The following is a 23112-nucleotide window of genomic DNA, read 5'->3' as shown; positions in this document are numbered from 1 at the left end:
TATAAGTACTGTGCGTGTATTTCCAAACGATATCATTATAGAAATAAGCTTTATCAGGATAAGGAAGCCAAAAAAAGTTTTATCCATGATTACAGAAAAAGAACTACGAGAAACGATTCGATTCGATTAAGGTTTTGGTCACGGCGATGACACATCACAAGACCAATGGTTTAGACAGCTGTGCTATCAACAGGAGGGGGCAGTATTGAGACTTAAAGTGATGACTCAAAAGTTAATGATATCTTTATTAATGATATCTAGAAATACAACAATAATATTAATGCAATATAATTTTCATTGAAGAGCAACTGTACAAAATAATGCTGCTAATAATTGTTTTCCATTTTTCTGGAATTTTTTTTGTGTGAAGTGCATGGCTAACAAACGACACACGCACACACGTCAATTGGTTTTAAAACCACGCGAATTTCTCAGGATAATGCGCAAGTTACTTATGATTGTTCCGTGCCGCTTTGCGAGCCGTCGCTAAACGGTTCCAACTCCTTGGAGTCTACTCTGCGCTTCTTGACCGCTGATCATATTTTCCAATTCAATCGCGGGCGCGGGCTGTTGCAGGAAAGATGCGAAGTTTGCTAATTCCTGTCCTTGGCCAGTGGCTCTCATGGAGTCGAAATAGAAGTTGTTGTAACGTGTGTATGCATTAGAATAGGAGTAGTCATCTTTGCGACCAAATGGGAACTCCACCCCCCTTTCCGCCGGGTGTAGACTGCCATTTGGGTCTGATGGGTAGCCAAGTCCGTAATCCCCATTCCGGTGAAAGTCCAGTATGGGATTTCCCGGGAGTGCCATTGAGTCGTAGTTAACGGTGTTGAGAACTGTCAGCGATTGCCCTTCACTTTGCATCCAAGACATGAAGTCCGGGTTACCCACCACTCCGTTGCCTGCCTGAAAGTTCTTTTCGACGGCGTTAGTGAATTCATTATGGAATAACGCCATTTCCGATGGGTGGGGCGTAATTGGGTTGGTTTCTTCGCTGAACATATACTGGGGTGTCGCTTCTCGCGTTTGATATTTATTGGGAGACTGGTGCTGACTGTAAGCCTGTCTTTGGTGACCTTTCTCCTGCATCGCGAAACTTGTAGGAATTTGTCGAGGAATGGATGCTGGATTCGTCGGATTTGCTTGTTTGACTGGCGAGACGGTTTTCAAGAGTAAGCTGATATCCTCTAAACCCCCCAGGCCCTTCGTCTTGTTGTTATTGCTGTCTCCCTTTCTTGGTACTGTTTGGAAACTGTAAAGGTTTTGCTGCTGTTTCTTTTCTCTGGGGGTTTGGGCATCGTCCATTGTCGAGATGCAATTTTTCTCAGACACATTTTCCTCTTGAAATTCTATTAAAAAGATAACAAGATATTTTAATCTTTCTAGGCTTATTACTGTTTCTTGCGTAGTTCCGATGGGCACTAAATGGAATAGGGCACAAGAGTGATGGGCACTAGACGGAATAGGGCACAAGAGTGATGGGCACTAGATGGAATAGGGCACAAGAGTGATGGGCACTAAATGGAATAGGGCACAAGAGTGATGGGCACTAGACGGAATAGGGCACAAGAGGGATGGGCACTAGATGGAATAGGGCACAAGAGTGATGGGCACTAGATGGAATAGGGCACAAGAGGGATGGGCACTAGATGGAATAGGGCACAAGAGGGATGGGCACTAGATGGAATAGGGCACAAGAGTGATGGGCACTAGATGGAATAGGGCACAAGAGGGATGGGCACTAGATGGAATAGGGCACAAGAGGGATGGGCACTAGATGGAATAGGGCACAAGAGTGATGGGCACTAGATGGAATAGGGCACAAGAGGGATGGGCAATAGATGGAATAGGGCACAAGAGGGATGGCAACTAGATGGAATAGGGCACAAGAGTGATGGGCAATAGATGGAATAGGGCACAAGAGTGATGGGCACTCGATGGAATAGGGCACAAGAGGGATGGGCACTAGATGGAATAGGGCACAAGAGGGATGGGCACTCGATGGAATAGGGCACAAGATGGAATAGGGCACAAGAGTGATGGGCACTAGATGGAATAGGGCACAAGAGGGATGGGCACTCGATGGAATAGGGCACAAGAGTGATGGGCACTAGATGGAATAGGGCACAAGAGGGATGGGCACTAGATGGAATAGGGCACAAGAGGGATGGGCACTAGATGGAATAGGGCACAAGAGGGATGGGCACTAGATGGAATAGGGCACAAGAGGGATGGGCAATAGATGGAATAGGGCACAAGAGGGATGGGCACTCGATGGAATAGGGCACAAGAGGGATGGGCACTAGATGGAATAGGGCACAAGAGGGATGGGCACTAGATGGAATAGGGCACAAGAGTGATGGGCAATAGATGGAATAGGGCACAAGAGGGATGGGAACTCGATGGAATAGGGCACAAGAGGGATGGGCACTAGATGGAATAGGGCACAAGAGGGATGGGCACTAGACGGAATAGGGCACAAGAGTGATGGGCACTAGATGGAATAGGGCACAAGAGTGATGGGCACTAAATGGAATAGGGCACAAGAGGGATGGGCACTAGATGGAATAGGGCACAAGAGGGATGGGCACTAGATGGAATAGGGCACAAGAGTGATGGGCACTAGATGGAATAGGGCACAAGAGGGATAGGCACTAGATGGAATAGGGCACAAGAGTGATGGGCACTCGATGGAATAAGGCACAAGAGTGATGGGCACTAGATGGAATAGGGCACAAGAGTGATGGGCACTCGATGGAATAGGGCACAAGAGTGATGGGCACTAGATGGAATAGGGCACAAGAGGGATAGGCACTAGATGGAATAGGGCACAAGAGTGATGGGCACTCGATGGAATAAGGCACAAGAGTGATGGGCACTAGATGGAATAGGGCACAAGAGTGATGGGCACTCGATGGAATAGGGCACAAGAGGGATGGGCACTAGATGGAATAGGGCACAAGAGTGATGGGCACTAGATGGAATAGGGCACAAGAGGGATGGGCACTCGATGGAATAGGGCACAAGAGTGATGGGCACTAGATGGAATAGGGCACAAGAGTGATGGGCACTAGATGGAATAGGGCACAAGAGGGATGGGCACTAGATGGAATAGGGCACAAGAGGGATGGGCACTAGATGGAATAGGGCACAAGAGGGATGGGCACTAGATGGAATAGGGCACAAGAGGGATGGGCAATAGATGGAATAGGGCACAAGAGGGATGGGCACTCGATGGAATAGGGCACAAGAGGGATGGGCACTAGATGGAATAGGGCACAAGAGGGATGGGCAATAGATGGAATAGGGCACAAGAGTGATGGGCACTAGATGGAATAGGGCACAAGAGGGATGGGCACTAGATGGAATAGGGCACAAGAGGGATGGGCACTAGATGGAATAGGGCACAAGAGTGATGGGCAATAGATGGAATAGGGCACAAGAGGGATGGGAACTCGATGGAATAGGGCACAAGAGGGATGGGCACTAGATGGAATAGGGCACAAGAGGGATGGGCACTAGACGGAATAGGGCACAAGAGTGATGGGCACTAGATGGAATAGGGCACAAGAGTGATGGGCACTAAATGGAATAGGGCACAAGAGGGATGGGCACTAGATGGAATAGGGCACAAGAGGGATGGGCACTAGATGGAATAGGGCACAAGAGTGATGGGCACTAGATGGAATAGGGCACAAGAGGGATAGGCACTAGATGGAATAGGGCACAAGAGTGATGGGCACTCGATGGAATAAGGCACAAGAGTGATGGGCACTAGATAGAATAGGGCACAAGAGGGATGGGCACTCGATGGAATAGGGCACAAGAGGGATAGGCACTAGATGGAATAGGGCACAAGAGGGATGGGCAATAGATGGAATAGGGCACAAGAGTGATGGGCACTAGATGGAATAGGGCACAAGAGTGATGGGCACTCGATGGAATAGGGCACAAGAGGGATGGGCACTAGATGGAATAGGGCACAAGAGTGATGGGCACTAGATGGAATAGGGCACAAGAGGGATGGGCACTCGATGGAATAGGGCACAAGAGGGATGGGCACTAGATGGAATAGGGCACAAGAGTGATGGGCACTAGATGGAATAGGGCACAAGAGGGATGGGCACTAGATGGAATAGGGCACAAGAGGGATGGGCACTAGATGGAATAGGGCACAAGAGGGATAGGCACTAGATGGAATAGGGCACAAGAGGGATGGGCAATAGATGGAATAGGGCACAAGAGGGATGGCAACTAGATGGAATAGGGCACAAGAGTGATGGGCAATAGATGGAATAGGGCACAAGAGTGATGGGCACTCGATGGAATAGGGCACAAGAGGGATGGGCACTAGATGGAATAGGGCACAAGAGGGATGGGCAATAGATGGAATAGGGCACAAGAGTGATGGGCACTAGATGGAATAGGGCACAAGAGGGATAGGCACTAGATGGAATAGGGCACAAGAGGGATGGGCACTAGATGGAATAGGGCACAAGAGTGATGGGCACTCGATGGAATAGGGCACAAGAGGGATGGGCACTAGATGGAATAGGGCACAAGAGGGATGGGCAATAGATGGAATAGGGCACAAGAGTGATGGGCACTAGATGGAATAGGGCACAAGAGGGATAGGCACTAGATGGAATAGGGCACAAGAGTGATGGGCACTCGATGGAATAAGGCACAAGAGGGATGGGCACTAGATGGAATAGGGCACAAAAGGGATGGGCACTAGACGGAATAGGGCTCAACTCGTAGCAGTATTTACCTTGTTTGGTGTGGACTTGTAATGAGCGATGTAGGGTGCGATCAACTTCTATTAGTCTCTGGTTTTCCATGATGAGAAACACGTACTCCTGAAAGGTGGTCTGGATGAGGTGGAAAACACCTGAGGATGCAAGACACGGCTATCAGCAGATAGTACGAGGTGAAACACAACTCGGCGAAACAAGCCACGGCTATTAGCGGATATTATGAGGTGAAACACAACTGGCGGAACAAGCCAAGCTATGAGCGGATATTATGAGATGTAACACCTGGCGAAACAAGCCAAAGCTTTTAGCGGATATTATGGGTTGAAACACAACTGGCGAAACAAGCCACGGCTATTAGCGGATATTATGAGGTGAAACACACCTGGCGGAACAAGCCAAGACTATAAGCGAATATTATGAGGTGAAATACACTTGACGAAACAAGATATTAGCTAATATAATAGATGAAACACGGTTGACGAATAGGGTCCCAAAGTATTTATGCCATATCTTTGCTTTCGTTTTAGCTAGATTGCCACTCAACGACTGCGTTTTGTAATGTCCTTACTATGTGGAAAAGGTGCGCGCTTCCTTACCAAAGCTCGGTGCGCTCCTGAGTGTCAGGTCCTCTAATAGCTTAGTGGTAAAGAGTGACCACAAGCCCAGAAACTTGGCGGACTTCTCATCGAATTTCGCACCATTCTCTTTACAAGGCTGTGAACATCAGAAGACGAGTGGTCAGATATCGGGGGCTGTCATAGGGCAAACGGGGGGCATGCACTCATGGTCTCACACACCATACTTGCAAACGCGCACGTCACAGTATGACGTAACATGTTCACGTCTGATTATATAGAGGTGTGTCCCACGTTCACGTCTGATTATATAGAGGTTTGTCACGCGTTCACGTCTGATTATATAGAGGTGTGTCACGCGTTCACGTCTGATTATATAGAGGTTTGTCACGCATTCACGTCTGATTATATAGAGGTGTGTCTGGCGTTCACGTTTGATATATAGAGGTGTGTCACGCGTTCACGTCTGATTATATAGAGGTGTGTCACGCGTTCACGTCTGATTATATAGAGGTGTGTCTGGCGTTCACGTCTGATTATATAGAGGCATATTTTCATACCTTGAGGATGCATCTATCCACGGTGCTGTCGAGCCACTCCGTGTACGCCTCTAGAGGAGCTTGCTTCGTCAAGAGATTCTCAAATTCTTGGATATCTAGAGCACCAAGAATGATTAAGATAACGCACTTACTGGGACGACGATGGTGATTATTTATATTTATAATATTTCAAATGTCAAATTTGCACTGGTTACTCAATGATTGGTGTCTTTTGTTTAATCCGATAGATACGGTAATAGACCAAAAACTCCGACTAGTGTTAAGTGTTTTCACTTACAAGTCTTAATTTTCTCGGGGAATTCCATATTTCCAGTGATAAAGGTGATTTGAGACATGATTCCTTTCCAGTCGATTTTTCGCAGATCGTCCATCATCCGGGATACTGAGTCGTAACTTAGCAACACGGAGCGTGCTGTTTGTGCGAGATGCACAAAGCTTACTTGCCGCGTCAACGCGTTGCCGAATGTTCGTGCGACTAAAAGAACAGACAAAGAAGGTTAGACTAAGTATGGCAAGGGTATGGTCATATATTATCAATTCCAAGACAAGACAAGGAAGGTTAGAGTAAGTATGGCAAGGGTATGGTCATATATTATAAATTCCAAGACAAGACAAGGAAGGTTAGAGGCAAGGGTATGGTCATATATTATAAATTCCAAGACAAGACAAGGAAGGTTAGAGTAAGTATGGCAAGGGTATGGTCATATATTATCAAATCCAAGACAAAACAAAGAAGGTTAGAGTAAGTATGGCAAGGGTATGGTCATATATTATCAATTCCAAGACAAGACAAGGAAGGTTAGAGTAAGTATGGCAAGGGGATGGTCATATATTATCAATTCCAAGACAAGACAAGGAAGGTTAGAGTAAGTATGGCAAGGGTATGGTCATATATTATCAAATCCAAGACAAGACAAAGAAGGTTAGAGTAAGTATGGCAAGGGTATGGTCATATATTATCAATTCCAAGACAAAACAAGGAAGGTTAGAGTAAGTATGGCAAGGGTATGGTCATATATTATCAATTCCAAGACAAGACAAAGAAGGTTAGAGTAAGTATGGCAAGGGTATGGTCATATATTATCAATTCCAAGACAAGACAAAGAAGGCAAGCCAATTCCGGTTGGCCTGAGGGGGATAGTAAAATGCGCCCCCCTCCCCATCTAAAGAACAAAGCATGCCAAATATCCGCTGTCTCATAGACAATTTTCCCCAATCAAACGTTGTTCTTTATATGAAAGTGTAAATGTTTCGAGAATAAGGATCCATTCGCTTGTACAATGCGATAACACTCAGGCCCGTGCGGCTGGTGACCTTGAAGTAAGCCCACCTTCGTATATGCTGTTAGCATGCAACCTTTCTTGACCTCCGAAAAAGCAGTAATTCATTAAAACTTTTTTCTCAAATAATACTTATGAATGAGCACCAGTCCACTAACCTCGACCCCTTTTTGCGAATTTTTGCGATGTGCTTGTGACAGATAAACAGCCTAGTCCACATACCTTTCACCTTAGCAGCGTGAACAGTAGACGGAACGTCAGTAAGCGACTCATTCAGCCATTCCAACAGGTTTACAGCGAACTCGCGAATCTCTTCCCTCAAGCTAAACAGACGGATGGCAGGACGAGTTAGTTGGATTATTGAGCTAGGATTTGGGGTTAAAGCTGCCCCAGACTCAACAGGATCGGTCGGGCTGGGTAATAAAGGGGTTGGCTATTTGAGGTGTATCTATGGAACCAAAATTGGTGTACAGAGAAGAGAAATTTGGGGGACTCCAATATCAAAAGCTAAAAACACACTATTACGGTTAGAAGGAAAGAATAGAAATGAATTCAAGCTGCGCCCACAAAGTGCGACCACATGGATAGGAGAATGTGCTTTTGAGGTCAAGATGATCATATTTAAAGTATTTTACACCCCTACTATACTACCCCCTATCTTCACTTTTTGATGTCCTACTTAGCGCATCCCTGGATAGGGAAATTAGTCGAAATAATCGTTTCTAAAGAGTCTCACCTATCGGGAAGATCCTGGATGCTTGACGGAATTAGGACATCAATGAGAACCTAAAGGAGATACAATAGATTACCTTATAAGGCAGGGAGAATCACTATATAGAATTGAGTACAACGAAATAGTCCAGTCTATCTTTGAAAATTTAAAGTAATTGAAAAAAAGACATTCTAAACAAGATCCCAGTAGTTTTCCAAAGTTCTCTTGGGGGACTATCTCGAAATTTGACAATAAACAATTTCTTTTTTCGGCCATCTTGGATTATAAGCGCACTGACAGAGCGATCTTGTCGAGAGTCATGCGTTTGCGGAGGGTTAGTGCGCCGTGAATAACAATAGAATACAAGATTGCTGTTCCCCCAAGAGAACTTTGGAGAACTTTTGTGAAGTACTTCTGTCATTCTAGACCGAAGTCATTTGTGTTGCAATTTATTTTAGGTTAAACTTTAGATTGACTGAACTAAATTTCGAATTGACTTATAAGGAAAAAAGACACCAGTATTTTCTTATAAGTAAAAGTGCCTTGGCCTTACTTTGTATAAAATAGAGTCGCATATTGCGATAACATCCACCAGCACAGAACACTGCAGCACTGACTTCATGTGGATGGGCATGCCCTGCCAAAAGTGACAGACGAAGCTCTGAACCTGTCACCAAGTGCACACATGGAGTTTAGTAGGCATTTATAGTCAGATAGCTGTTATCATTTGTCTGCTTACCCCATCAAAGTTCGCGCTGATCACCGTATCAAGAATTCGCTGACAATGTGTTCGGTACATCATGATGAATGTCTCAACCTAAAAAATAGAAAAAAAGAACCCGTCAAAGACGAATCTAAGACAGACTCACAATGTAGGTATAGATAATGAAACCTAGAGAATTATGAACAAACAAGTATACTTGATGCAGGCGTTTTGTCTGGTGTTTTAACGAGCTCCCAAAAACCCACAGACAGTTATTCCTGACTTTTCTCAAAACTCAATCGTCCCCGCCTAATAAAGGACTGAATATCCTTTGTTGTTATAACTATTCCTTCGGTTCACCCCTCCTGCCTGTACTGTCCCTCCCTATTTTTCTTTAATCTAAGGGCCTTTTGTATCTCAAGTACTGATTTACACCAACACAGAAAAAGACCCGTCACTGACGATGTTAGATACGCCTTTCTTTTTACTATCCACCCCCTCCCCTATATTTTCTAAACAAAGCCCTTCATATCTCATTGTATTGTTCGACACCATCTCAGTGAGTGAACTCAGTAACAAAAAAGGTGTGACTCAGCAGTTCGTTCATGTAACAGCTTACCTTTTGCAAAGAGACGCCTTTTGGCAGGTCCAGTTTTTGAGCGTTAGGAAATTCTGGTAGTAGCGTCCGCGTTTTGCTTCCTCCAAGGGAAAACTTACTTTTTGTAGCTATTTCACCCTTGAAGATAAACAAAAAAGACTATCAATGTGAATGTTAGGTAGGTGGCTCAAAACGGCGGCAGCGCTTTTCTGTTTGTAGTATGTAATCAAAGCTAGGTTTTCACTCAATTGTCCAGTCCCTCTTAGCGCATGACTCTCACCTCATTTTTAGGTTTCATTGTTGAAAATCTCGTCAACCCTTGCTTGGAATATCCGGAATGGAAGTAGGGTGAGGACTCACTCACTTGGATCCCATAGTAATGGTACCTGATGAAAATACGAAATCAGAAATTTTCAGCATCAACACAAGTGACAATAAAAAGCGTTGAATCGATAAACAATGTAATGACAAGATCAATAACAGAGTAGTGAACTGTTAGTATTATCAACAGAATTCTGGTATGATTCTAAGCTTTAAATGACTAAAAGAGTGCAAATAATTCAATTACTTACTTTGACTGGCCTCTTGTTCCCAGACGTCTTGTTGTTAGCTTGGGAAATTTCTGGCGAATTATCTGCAAAAGAAAGGCTAGGCTATTAAGCTTTTATTTGTTTAACCGAGAGGTGCCTTTACGGTTTCTATGCTATCTTAGTTTAATCGGCTGACTAGTTAGGAGATGGAGCCTAATAAAAATTTGCCTTCACTTTCGCAAGGGGTGTAACTCGGGGGGTTGAAGAAGCATCGCTTATCTCCCTCCCCATTTTAGCTGCTGCCAAAAACGCAATAGATGTGTGGAACATTAGTTGAAAATGTGTCGGTATTTAAAATGCAAGAAGAAATGTCTTATGGAAGCCCCTTGAGGCTCTTCTACTTTAAAAAAAAACATCCCTTTTCACCTTTCCAAATGTTGCTGGACCAGCTGGGTTGAGCTTGTTCTTCTTGCAGAAGTCCAAATAGTGAGTGTACATGACGCATCGAGGAAGACACATCCCTTCCTTGAGCTCGTAGTTCTCACCCAGCCTGAAAAAGAGTAATGTCTTAGAGCTACTAGGGCGCGGCTGGGAAAGAGTAATGTCTTAGAGCTACTATAGGGCTGGGAAAGAGTAAGGTCTTAGAGCTACTACAGGGCTTGGAAAGAGTAAGGTCTTAGAGCTACTACAGGGCTTGGAAAGAGTAAGGTCTTAGAGCTACTACAGGGCTGGGAATGAGTAAGGTCTTACTACAGGGCTGGGAATGAGTAAGGTCTTACTACAGGGCTGGGAATGAGTAAGGTCTTACTACAGGGCTGGGAATGAGTAAGGTCTTACTACAGGGCTGGGAATGAGTAAGGTCTTACTTCAGGGCTGGGAATGAGTAAGGTCTTACTACAGGGCTGGGAATGAGTAAGGTCTTACTACAGGGCTGGGAATGAGTAAGGTCTTACTACAGGGCTGGGAATGAGTAAGGTCTTACTACAGGGCTACATAACAAAGGTCATAACATGGTCATTGTGCTTTACTCTTGTCGCGACGCGCAAATTGCAGATCTTTTATAATTTCAATCACAGAATGTTATGAGAATGAAAACAATGGAAGAGCCAGCCTTGTTACTTGATCAGGGAATAAATTGAAGGAATAGGTGTAAAAAGCAACAACTGAAAATCGAGTTTTGAAGATAAGAGACGGTAAAAGGCGGGGTATGGAGCTAGTGGAAGATCTTAGGATGGGTTTGTGGTTGTCATTTGTTTCATAGCCTGTAATTCTACTCAAATATTTTTTTTAGAATTTACTAGAATGGAAACAGATCAGTGTTTGCTTTCTTAATCTTAGCCTTTATATTATTCCCTCAATACGTACTTTGATTAGTTATTATATAGTGGTTCACCACTTTATTTTCCTAATCCACCTTTAATATAGATGATAGCGTAGCCTAGCTAATTTTACAAAGAGCTTATTAGAGCCTCGAAGGCGGGCACATTTGCGTGTATGGAAACTGTTTGTTGTCTATTATAGTTCTGATTGCGAAACTAGATTTATATACATTAGTACGAACAAACGGTTGAGAAATATGCTCTGAGTGCATGTATCTTGACTTGCATGAGGGTTTGTGAGGTGCCCAATCGGTAGGGCGGCGAGACCCTGCCGGCCTTTGTTTTTGCTATAGTGTAAAAGAAAAGCTCAGTTGGGGACCTTTCTCGCTTGAAAGACCCCAACTTCAGCCACATGTAGTCCAGTGAGATGAAGATACGAATAATCCCTTCTCATAAATTGTCTACTAGCAACAACATCTCATGTCTAGTCTTAAAAACGAAGTATAAATTGGCCACAAAAATGTGATTTCATAAAAAGTTTATTGAATTGTCTAATCCTGGCAGCTATAAAACGAAATGACGTACTGCGACATTGACAAATGACGCGCCCTATAGGGATGCTTTGAAGGCGATTTTATTTACATCTATGCGCACGCGTATGTACCAGCGAGAAACACATGCGAGCGTATGCATTTTGGGAGGTCTGAGCTTTCTGACCATGCATATCGCTTCAGGCTAAGTTCAGATAGTGGAATACTTCTCGACAGTCCAACTAAAAACCATGGCGATCTATTCAATAAATAAGATTGTCGATGAAAGTATTTTCGGTAAAAGGCAGTTGATATGTGTGGTTTTTTTTAACCTTTTTTTAGCATGTGTTGATATCTGCATCAATTCGTCATCAGCTCGCCCTACGTATTGTCAATCTTTAAAATAATTAAGTAAAATAGTGTACACACCATCTCAGAGTCTCTGTCATTTGCTTCTGCTTCTTCTCCAGGGCGATATGCGAAGGCGTCTCTTTCCTCTTGGCCACTAAAAAAATTCAAAACCAAGTGTCAATTCCTCGCTATCTTTCCTCACATCCCTGGGGGATGACGCTAGCTGGGCAACATTTACGCGCGCACATAATTACAGGTTGTTAACGGTTCGACTACACCTTGAACTGTGTAGGCAGGCAACCTGAATCATGGCAAAAAGAAGCGGGCATGAGAAAAGTGTCTCCACAGCATAACGTCGTAGTTTTTTTTGGAAGATCTGTGATTTTTTTTCGTTTTGTATTTTCTTGTACAAGACAGCTAGGTGTGGCACAATATTCGGCTTCGTGATTCTTAGAAACGACTGGCGGTAAAATGCGGACTCGAATTTGAAGCGTAATAAATGTGGGAATCTGTTGAATTCCGTTGAGTTGGATCGCAGCGTAAAGCGTAAGCGTAAGCGTAAATCGTCCCGTACCACGGCAAACCCCGCGCACCGTAGGACTAGTTAACACCGCAACCCCGCAATATTTTAACTTTTGTACCGCAATAACGCCGTTTAAAAAGCAAAATCTCGCAGTGTTTTGAAATACCGCATCACCGCATGTTTTTTGCTCATTTACCGCAATCTGGTACAAAAAATGGCCAAGACGTTCTTATAAAAAAAAGTGTGTGGCTAGGAAAAGTGCTCTTAGCTCTTTCGTCAAAATCTCCAATTTTCAAGCAAATCTTCACAATATAGAAAATGGATTTACTTCACCTTCCATAGCACAGCTGAGAATTTCCAGTTGCTCACAAATTAGCTGTTTCAACGTATCTTTCTCAAAAGGCCAGTCCCAAATGCGCTCATATGTATAGAGGATGTTAACTGTTGCATTACCATTTTTCGGTGTTCGTATGGTCTCTTAACCGAAACCGCATACGCCCCTAGGCAATAAACAATGTAAATAAACTACAAAAATAGCAAACGTTACGGAACACCAGTCTCAACATAGACAAAATGCTGCATAAGTGAAAGCTATTTGCAGGTAATATTTTAAACAACCAATTGTGCATTTTCTACACAAAGAACCAGTTCTATTCCTGATCTTCCCTCACCTTTCTCTTTCAAAACCATGTGCATAAGGGGCTCATAAACAGGTAGTTAGAGCCATGTTGCTCTCATTCACTTATTCATTCGGGACAGGGAAAAAGGAGCCATGTTGACCACGTTTTGCTGCCAAACCCCCCATTGTTAACCCGTTAACCCTTGCTGTTGGTTACCGGCGAGAAATAATAAGTGAAAACCCTTATAATGCAAAATTATATTATGTATCATCGTTATTGTTGGACTCGCAGGGTATGAGACGTATACTCACATCACGCCATTGCTCATAAGAACGCGGGGGATAACAAAAGTTTTTATGCACGGGATTTTAAACTGTTTAACAAATTTGTTGTCGGTTGCATTTGTACCGCTTGAAACCTTTTGGTTAAAAAAACCTTCATATATAAAGAAACATCCGCTCAGAAAAGTGTGCGGCGCTAGCGACCCCCCCTGATCCTCCCCTTCCGCCGCCCCTGGACGTAAACTCTCCATTTGCGTCTTGTTAACAACAAAATATATGTCTACGTAAAAAATTGTCTTTGTTTCAAAAGGTATCTTTAGTGGCATAGTATGAAGAAACGTTTTACGTTAGAAATGGAATTACCTTCAGTTGTCTACCTATAACTCGATCCCACGAAACTTGAACCTAACCTCCATCCAATTTCCTTTGATTTGCTTCTTACGCATTTGTTACACATTTTACCCTAAGTAACTCACACCTTTGACGACCCGAGCACCCTCTTACTTGAACGAGTTTATATTTCCATTTATACATTGTTACATCTATAAGTAAAACCTCCTTATAAGAGACGAAAAGTAATTCCCTGATACTTCGATTTTTCTCTCCATTTTTTTTGTATTTTTTTTACTCTACAGACACGCCATGTGTCTGTTATCGTCCCGTTCTCACAAAATTGGCCCCTTATAAACAAATTTGGGCATGCATTGAGCAACATTTGCATTTTCTCCAAACATCAAAGTGATCAAATCTTCTGATAGCTCGCACCTATCCTCGATTTCCCTTAAATTCTAGCAGAATCTAGTAATGTTTGAGTAGGGAAACTCCAAGAGGCTATGCCCCCTCCCTTGCGCAAAATCCACCCTCCCCTCCACCCTCTACCTCCTAGCGTCCAAAATCAATGAGTTAGTCTGTGCATAATGCATACATTAATCGTATAACCTCACAGCATTATGAATACGCCCATTGATTACACAATCGCAATCCATTGCCGGAGTAGTTTTCAAGTGGAAAGCAGTCAAATATGTCGAGTAAAGTTGAAATTAGAATTGGATCAAAGAAGCATCTCCTCAAAGGAGCGAACTTTACAAATAATTCCGGAAAATGCACGCTTCCTCTGATTATAAAATCAAAAAAAATATATATATATTTAAACTGTTATAAAGTGATGCCTAAAATATGTACAAGGGTGTCTTATGAATACAGACAAATTGCGCTCATTAGCAAGACTTCTAGCTTTCTTAGTATTTCCAGATCATGAGTATCGTTAATCAAAAGGTATAAGGCCGCGTTGGTTGTTAGCGTCAGTTGTTTATACAGGCTGCAAAAAGGAGAAATAATGAAAAAGTTGACAAACTTTAAAGAAAGATGTCATTACCAATACTTCGTAAACTTTAATAGTGAAAAAACACATTTATTTTATATAGAGACGGAGAAAAAAATTAATGGAAAGAGAATCATTACCAATATTTATCATAATTTGTAAGCTGTTCTTTTTTTTTTCAAAACTTTAGCTGCTAGGATGCATCAAAAACACTGAGACGAAGAACAAGGAAATAAGATGAAAAAAGCCAAGTGGTTTTAAAGATAGACCCCCCTATCAGAGCATGTCGTTTTGTAAAAAAGATAATTACAAAAACACTTCTCGACGTTGTAATTTATAGCAAAGGAAAAGTGCCTAATAAAAAAAACGTATAAACTCAAATTCTCTCACAAAACCTTAAAGAACACGAGACGCGAGCCATAGATCATGGCGTATTTTTATTCGAGATAAACAGATAAAAACGCTCGTAAAACTCAAGTTATCTATCACGCCGACTGCAAGCAAATTTCCCGTCGATAACGACGTTCAAAATAGCAGTAACTGCCGTGCAAGGGGATAATAAATCACGCGGATGTTTTATTACAACGACTTACTTGGGAAAGAAAAAAAACACGATATTTTTAAAATACTAAAAACGTTTAATATTCCTTCTATTAAAGACTAGTTATTTCAGCTCAAAAGACAAGCTGATGTAAGGAGCATTTTCGATAGAGGCACAAAGATGAATTAGGGTTCCTGACACTAGAGTAGAACAGACTGTTCTTTTAGCCTTTGACATTTATTAATGTGGAAATGGGTTGCTATTAGACCATATCTTTCGTTAATTAAAGTTTTTGAATATAAAGTATAAATTAGCAGAAACTATAGAAAGTCCCGTTATTTTTTTATCACGTTAAAACCTAACTTTTATGAAAAAAAGAATAAAGGTTTCGAGCTCCCATGGAAGATTAAATATAAACACTCAGGGATATTTTATTTTTCTTCGCCATTGGACTTGACGTTACGCATTTCAGATGAATAAAAAAATTAAAATCAAAATTCAGAAGTGGTTTTGATATTATCAAGCCTATCCATAACAAGGCGCATTAAGCGAATTCGAGTTACATTTCTATCTTCTTGGTCTAAATCACCTGTCCTTGATATAATCTGCCTTGAAAACTTTCCGGTTTTCAAAGTTTACTTTCCCTCACCTTCAGATAATGTATTTGCCTCATTTATCCTTTCAATTGCTGATAAAGCGCCCTAATGTGTTGAATTAAGAAAAAAATAGTACCGAAGTACCGAAAGCTCCAATGTAGTGACCAATTTGAAACATTTGCTCCAAAAAAGAAACTCATGACTCGGCTCTCAATATACCGCACTTCTAATTGCTTTTTACTTCCATTGTAGTACACAGTGTGTTAAAGTAGGTTGTTTAAATACAGAGGACATTTTTGGACGGGCTATTGTTGTGTTAAAATTGCACTGAATATTACCGTCTCAGAGTAGAGCTCACTTCAGAACAAGAAAATGTCTGTTCGTACAAGTTGCCGAATTCGATACTTCTTTTATGCTAATACCTCGGTCAAAACAGCGTGCTAATTTTCACTGTCTTTTATTTTAATTGGAAAACTGTTTGCTAGAAATTAATCTCTTTTCATTAACTTTTTTTTGTTCCCTGTTTCAAATTGCTGTGTTCTATCAACAGGTTCATAGCAAACTAGCGGGCTTTGATTTGAGTGAAAAATTCGCCCGTCGGCCATAATAACACCATCATTATATTTACAATTAGTAACTGAATAATTTAAAGAAAATCACTGTTGTCATAGGAAAACAGTTGTTAATAGATTTTAGATAGGCTTTTTCAAGCGGGTTGATCGCAATAAAGCAAATAAAAAGAGTCACTCGGGGATAGTTTCTGAAAATAATTTATTTTACTTCGAAAACAAGTGCTTTTGAAATCGTTGCTCTCTAAAAACCAATTTACTCACGCTTTAGGAGGAAAATGGCTAGTTTATTCTCCAGTTTAGTGGATCTATGCCTTTTATACCAAGGTTAGCTATTCTTGTGGAAATTGAACATCGCTAGTATTTTCCTAGCAGTTTCCTCCCATCTATTCTATTACAAGGTTTAACACAGCAAGATAAAAAAAACAATAAGTAGTGAAATTGCTTTTGTTTTGTTTTGATACAATTTTGATAGCCAGCGTTATACAATTGCAAGGCTAATAGAAGCTTTTGCTTTTCCCCGAGGAAAATCCGCGGGCGGAAGTATAGAAAATATCAAAATAACCTCTAATGGGGCCTGATTTGGAGAAGAAATACACAATTAGTAGGATAGTGAGAGGGAGTTTAGGCAAGTCGCCGATATGTCCAGGTTGGGTATTATATCTTAGCACGCGGGCCTGAATTTAGCAAAAAGAGCAAAGATCGTACCTTTGATTTTTCGGCTTTGAAACTCTTCATCCACTGTCTCGACTTCGTCAGCTTCGTTTTCGTCATCAGATGTAAACTCTCGATAGGATTTTTTAGACGAAACTCTTTTTGGTCTTTCGTAGAAAAACTTAAATTCATTAAGGGGAATTTCTCTGGTCCTTTTAAGCTCCATTGGTTAAAAAGCTATAAGCGCAAAAAAAAAAAAAACTCTCAGCGAGGAACTCCGGAGAATTAGGAGTTGGTTGTGGGTTAATGTCGAGCTTGGTTAGCTTTGTAAGGTAAGTTAGCCTTCCTTTCCGGAAGAACTTCTTGTCAGGTACACGTATGTTGGCAAAAGACAGGTGCGCGGATCTCATAAGCATTGCGACCTGGGGCTCACTCCATTTATGAATGCTAGAACAATGGCACAAGAAAGAAAGGCGGCGGTATCCCTGTAGCGCGCGCTGATTGGTTAAGGGAACGCTAACAAATGACATTTGACGAAGCTAAGAAGAGCTTAGCCGCCATTGTTTGCTTTCAACAAACACAGGCAAATTATTCAGCCCACATTGACTGTCCAAAGATAGATTGCAGATATTAACAGTCTGATTTGTAAAACTCTGCCTTTTGCTGCCTCGGATCTTGGGGCTTTCGGAGCGCCAATAAAAACATCATAAGAAAAGAGGCTTACAACATTTAAAAAGAAGGGGCCTTTTCAAAGAAAAAAATAATAATCTAGAAAACAAAGAGTTTTTAACTGCAGCTATCAAACAAACACCAGATAATCCATTCTTAAGAAATTGGAGTTTTGTTAAAGGTTATGATATGGCTTTCTGGAGCTGATAATTGGACTACTTTAGTCGCAAAACTCACTGTAATTTGGTGATTATTTCCACCAATCAAATCCGCCAGCCTGGAGTGATAATTATACATCCCCTCTTCAAATTAAAAACAGACACCAAAACAAACTGAATCACTACTTTTTCAACAGGTACTACGAAAAACAACCTTCAACCTTAATACCTTGTCGTGTTGCTATTTGTTGTTTTTTTCTCTGGTTAAAACAGTAAGTCGTCCTAAATCACCATATCAATGCAACGCGTGTCTTTTAAAGAGCCCCCTTTTAGATGACATTTAGCTGTTTAAAAGCGATCTCCAACATGTTGCTCGTTATCAATATCGGCGCCAGCATGCTTTGGGTTAGGGTTTTATACATTGCGTGATATTTTGAGCTTTCGCTAGGACAGTTACTGTGGCATTGTTTGCTGTGCCAACGTAAGTTTTGCTATCACTTTTCTTATAAAAGTTTCGCATATTTTATTGGTTAGTTCTATCAATAGTAGCTGAATGGCCACTGATCTGATGACAGGTTTCTAGCGATTTTTATGTCACATGCACACAAACAATTGCATATAATCCTGGTAAACGACTTCACGGATTTCTGCTGAAACTTGGGATTCAAAAGACAATTGATTAATCAACAAATATCAATTAACCAAACCGATTTGATGTAGGGCTTCTGGAAGAAAAAATAAAGAAAAAAAAAATTAATGAAAATACTTAGTCTATTGAAAATTATCATAAGTCTTACAAACAAATCAATGCCATGAATAATTTCCAATTTCTGAGCCAAGACTATTTCAGCAACAAACTCTTGTTTAGATCATATTCTAATAATATTTTGGTTATCAAAATTGTTAGTATTTTCACTCACACTTAACCAGTGTTTTAGACAGTTTATGATTAAAATAGAAATAGTGACTACCTTTCTAACCTACAGTTTATTTAACTATTTATGCAACTTTTACAAGCAATACCTGTCTCGCTCTGACTTCCCTATCCCTTTATATCATTGAAAACATTAGAACACAAGTATCACACTTCCTTCTCTTTAAGCCAGCAGTAAGTACAGGTAACACTCTTCTTTAACTTCGATCATGGTAAAACAGCCATCCCATTTCAGTGTCATACACTGGAACCACAGGCATCCCATTTCAGTGTCATACACTGGTACCCCACAGGCACCTCATTTCAATGTCACTCTACTGGAACCACAGGCATCATATTTCAATGTCACTCACTGGAACCACAGGCATCATATTTCAATGTCACTCACTGGAACCACAGGTACCTACTCCTCTTCTTTAATAGGTTAGAACCACAGGCACCCCACTTCTTTGTCTTTCTTATCTTTTTGCTTTGGCTCCTCGCACCATGACAGACAAGGGCACATATCCATAACGGTACTCTTACAGAAGTAGTATGTTATGAACCCCACGATAAGAAGGACCCAGAACACAAGCCCTATCTGCCATATGGTGTCTGATATTCCCCCAATCTGTGGCTTGAGAAGTGGGACAGCAGGGATGACCCTATAACACAAGAACCACACTATGAGCAACTGAAAAGTGGACATAGAATAAAAAATGTTTAATTTGTTCGGGGTGATGGGTTTGATCACATTGGCACATATCATGTGTATCAACTGTAAACAAGAATTATAATTTATTTATTTATTATCAATATTAAATCACGCCACCCAATTCAGCATAGATAGTTTAAATGGAGACCTAAATAGAGGAAAATTGTGGGATTTGTTACATACACTTTCTGAATCCTCTAGGGGGCTTTGGGTGTACTATTAAATGTGTTTTGAATTTCTGTTTCTTTCTCCTCTTATATTTGGCAAAAAGTCGTATATATTTGATTTCATACAGAACATGGTTCAAACTCTCCTTTTTATGTGCACTCTATTCTTATTTTGATTAGTATTTGGAAAAAAAAGTTTAACTGTTCATACTGTAGGGAGTATTTTGACAGGGAACATGGAAAGGAGGGGAGCAGAGGGCCCCTTCCAATGGTGATTATATCTGGGTGACCATAACATATAGAGAGAAAAAAGAACTATAGGAATCCTTCATGTTCACAATTAACAGCATTATCAGTTTTACCTTTTTATGACAGAAAAGAAGTTACCAACCGTGCATTGTTTTAGGATTAAAAATTATCTGGTGAATGTGTGTTCTATTTGATTCTCTGGTGTCTGTGCATTTTACTCATAAACACAAGGAGCATCTTACCTCAAGGATGCCACGCCCATACAAGGGGTAAGAATCATAACGGCAAAAATAATCCCAGCAGGAAGTGCAAGGCAAAATCGTAGAGGATAACAGCTCCAGCAGAATGGATTTCCCAGCCAAAAGTACAAAGGCAAGGAACCTGAATGGTAGCAAAAGATATGTGCAAAAACGTTTATGTTTATGTGAATAAAGATATTAAAGTAATAAAAGCAATTGATCCAAATGACATAGTGCAAAAAAAAAAAACTAGCAAGCTTAATTAGATTTTGAATTTCCTTGCAGTTGAAGGCCTTTAACTTGCGTAAGAATATGGCATTAAAATACTGTCAGTGGTAAAAAAAGCTAACTTGAGGGTTATAGTCTAAACAAGGCACTTAATCAACATTTTGATAAAAAATAAATGCAGCATTTGTGAAAAATAACAAGCTTGTAGTGTAAGGTTGTACTGGGGGGGGGGGATGCATATAATACGGGAGTAGACCTTCTGAACTCCTCTACCTCCCCTGGGCTACGGGACTACCCCTTGATAAAGGATAACACCTTCTAGATCAGTCACCTGGTAGATGGCACATGGATAAATTGGAACTGACCAAATGAGGATTATCTCCAGGCATAGATATTACTTTAAAATACTGCTGTTTGGGTGAGCAGACTGATGGGGATTGGTTTTAGATAGTGCTCAGAGGAGACATACCTTTGTAAACAGCAAGAAAAGCAACACCAGTGAGCATCAGCCCCATCCACAGAGTAGAGTTCCACAAAGACTTCTCTCCTGGCATTGGCTCCCCCAGGCCTGAACACTCCCAGCAATTGATGTCATCCTTTCCCCAGAAATGAACACTTATCTCTGCAGCCAGGCATGTGGCAGGTATATCATGAATGAATGTCTCGAGAATCATAAAAATGCAATGAGTGTTGACAATATTCTGGTAATACAGTGGTGCTTCCTTGACTTTGACTTCATTTTCCAAATCATGATCTTTAAAATTCTTGATCAAATTAGGCAAAAGGACAATAACGTGGACGATAAATATAGCTGCACCAACACCCATCACCAGCATCATGCCATATTCCAAGATCTCAAGTGTCTTTAGGTGGTCCTGCATGATTGACTTGATGTCAGTCCCATTTGGTTTATTGTTGCACTGTATAATACTGTAGTCAGTAAAGTTCTTGCAGTGCCTTCTAGTTTTGAAGATCTCTGTATAGAGACCAGCATCAGTTGCAACGTTGAACCCTTGAAGTATGCTGTAAATCAGGAACTGGGACAGAAAAGCTGTCCTTGCAGTTGCAAATTTACAACAGCATCTGCAAAGGGCCCCGCAACAGGATATCATCAACGAACAAGCACGATCGCAGTCACACATCTTGGCTTATATAAGTATAGCAAACACTAACAACTAGATCAAAGTTTAGGATAAACTGTATAAAGAAAGCTGTGGATCTTGAACGATTGCGACAGAAGGTATGTTCAACTGTTATCAGCCTTCGTAGTATATCAATATCTAAGTACTATATTCCAAAGTTCTTCAAAGTTTAACGAGATTTGTAAGACGTCATTATCGCATTCCATGCATGTTTAATTCGATTCAAAGCTCAAAACCATCAACTCTTCGAATTCTTTGTTTTATCTGTGTTTTGTTCAATATAAACGGTGAGCTCTGGATACTTGTTTATGTTTCCAAATGTATAGGTGTAAAATTCTGCTTTTAAAATACCGTAAATCAGTGCCTTTTCTTGTATTGGATCACAGGGGTTTCGAGTAGAGGCAGCCAACTTTCGCTACTACCCCAATGCAGCAGTTCGAAAACTTTAGAATCCTTTGGAAAGTTATGTTTAGTACCCTGAGGAGGAAGCTTGGGGAAAAGATGCCAGTGTTTCCCAGATGAAGTTGATGAAACTAGGAGCCAAAACCCACAAGATCAACAAAGCACAAATCGCCAAGGCACATATGCATAACAATGCCACGGCAATCATGCATAACGAAACGCGACACCTGAAGAGTTGGGAGGGGAGGGAGGGATTGAGTTGGTACGAAACAAAAAAGACACCCAATTCACGTTGCTTTAATTCAATTATCGTAATCCCGATCTACATTTTACAATTTTTGTTGATATGGCATCGGTCAATTTAGTTCAAAGCGAGTAATATATAATTGCTTACTTCGCACTGTCTCAAATATTAGGTTGCCTGTGTTTTGTTCAAGAATGGCACAGTAATCCTGAGACAAGCAGAATGGTCTAAATAATGCAGGATGGTCTAAATGGTGCCGCAGCTATACCCAATTTGCGACAACGAACCACTTGAGCGAATCCTGGTAAACTCAAATTAATTTTTGGATATGGCCTCTCGATTTTGAGACCTTTGTTTTGAAGTTATCTTTAGCAATTGGCGTAGAATTTGACGAAATTTTTTTCTCAACTAAACGCTATACACCCTTGTCTCCCTCCCATATATTAGGAAATAGATCTATGAAATAATAGACAAGCGATATAAATAAAGGCATATTTAACAAAAATAAGAATATATGGCATACGTACATACTTTACGCCTCATCACTGAAACTATTTTCTGCATATAGTTTTTAACAAAAAATAATCTCCACGGCTTGTCTGACAGTCTGGGAGAACGAAAGGAAAACTCGATAACAAGGGGGAGGGGGGAGGGGCCGGTTGCTTGTAAAAAAAAACTGTCAGCCACTGAATCTTTGGTTTTAAAATTCGGAGACAAAACACGTGAAGAACACACATTTTATACTTCATTTAGCAAACTCAATCGAAAACATTACACTTACCCAAAACAGCCGATGGAAATGGATTAATTCTGACGCACTTTTTGCTAGGATTGCAATAGGGGACTTGCACTAAGAGATCACTTTACTGTTTGGGTGGCATACTAGCGCGCGCTCAGCCTTTTAGCGGCAAAATAACAGCAACAAAATGCAACACTTATTCAGCGCTTGCGAAAAAGGGTTTATTT

General features: G+C 41.1%; 1 protein-coding gene across 3 annotated transcripts; it reads right to left on the bottom strand.

Moving 5' to 3' along the window:
* Positions 1-225: 225 nt before the first annotated feature.
* LOC5511102 (DNA-binding protein RFX6) lies at positions 226-23108 on the bottom strand. 3 transcript variants are annotated; one of them, XM_048725440.1, is made up of 16 exons: positions 20828-23108; positions 20134-20272; positions 17075-19425; positions 11994-12069; positions 10142-10265; positions 9758-9819; positions 9466-9571; positions 9207-9323; positions 8624-8701; positions 8438-8551; positions 7909-7958; positions 7395-7495; positions 6170-6367; positions 5893-5987; positions 5354-5471; positions 3096-4891 (listed from the first exon to the last, which is right to left on the bottom strand). In XM_048725440.1, exons 3-16 carry the CDS (start codon positions 17244-17246, stop codon positions 4479-4481), a joined length of 1824 nt encoding a protein of 607 aa, XP_048581397.1. In that variant the 5' UTR covers positions 17247-19425; positions 20134-20272; positions 20828-23108; the 3' UTR covers positions 3096-4478. The 3 variants fall into 3 exon arrangements, with proteins under 3 accessions (XP_032236225.1, XP_048581396.1, XP_048581397.1); XM_032380334.2 differs by lacking the exons at positions 20134-20272; positions 20828-23108 and adding an exon at positions 226-1349 and having other exon boundaries at positions 4772-4891; positions 17075-17466; XM_048725439.1 differs by lacking the exons at positions 17075-19425; positions 20134-20272; positions 20828-23108 and adding exons at positions 226-1349; positions 12772-13369 and having other exon boundaries at positions 4772-4891.
* Between the last annotated feature and the right edge of the window lie 4 nt (positions 23109-23112).

This window comes from Nematostella vectensis, chromosome 3 (genome assembly GCF_932526225.1).
Source record: "Nematostella vectensis chromosome 3, jaNemVect1.1, whole genome shotgun sequence".
NCBI lineage: Eukaryota > Metazoa > Cnidaria > Anthozoa > Actiniaria > Edwardsiidae > Nematostella > Nematostella vectensis.
Note: the sequence above shows the minus strand (reverse complement) of the source record. Positions and strands in the feature narration are given on the sequence as shown.

Excerpts from the sequence above, each read along its gene's own strand:
- LOC5511102 (XM_032380334.2), bottom strand. The coding sequence starts at position 17,246 with ATGGAGCTTAAAAGGACCAGAGAAATTCCCCTTAATGAATTTAAGTTT. Across the intron at positions 8,702-9,206 it reads AAGGCGTCTCTTTGCAAAAG|GTTGAGACATTCATCATGAT; the intron begins GTAAGCTGTTAC and ends TCTATTTTTTAG. Across the intron at positions 4,892-5,353 it reads CAGGAGCGCACCGAGCTTTG|GTGTTTTCCACCTCATCCAG; the intron begins GTAAGGAAGCGC and ends TTGCATCCTCAG.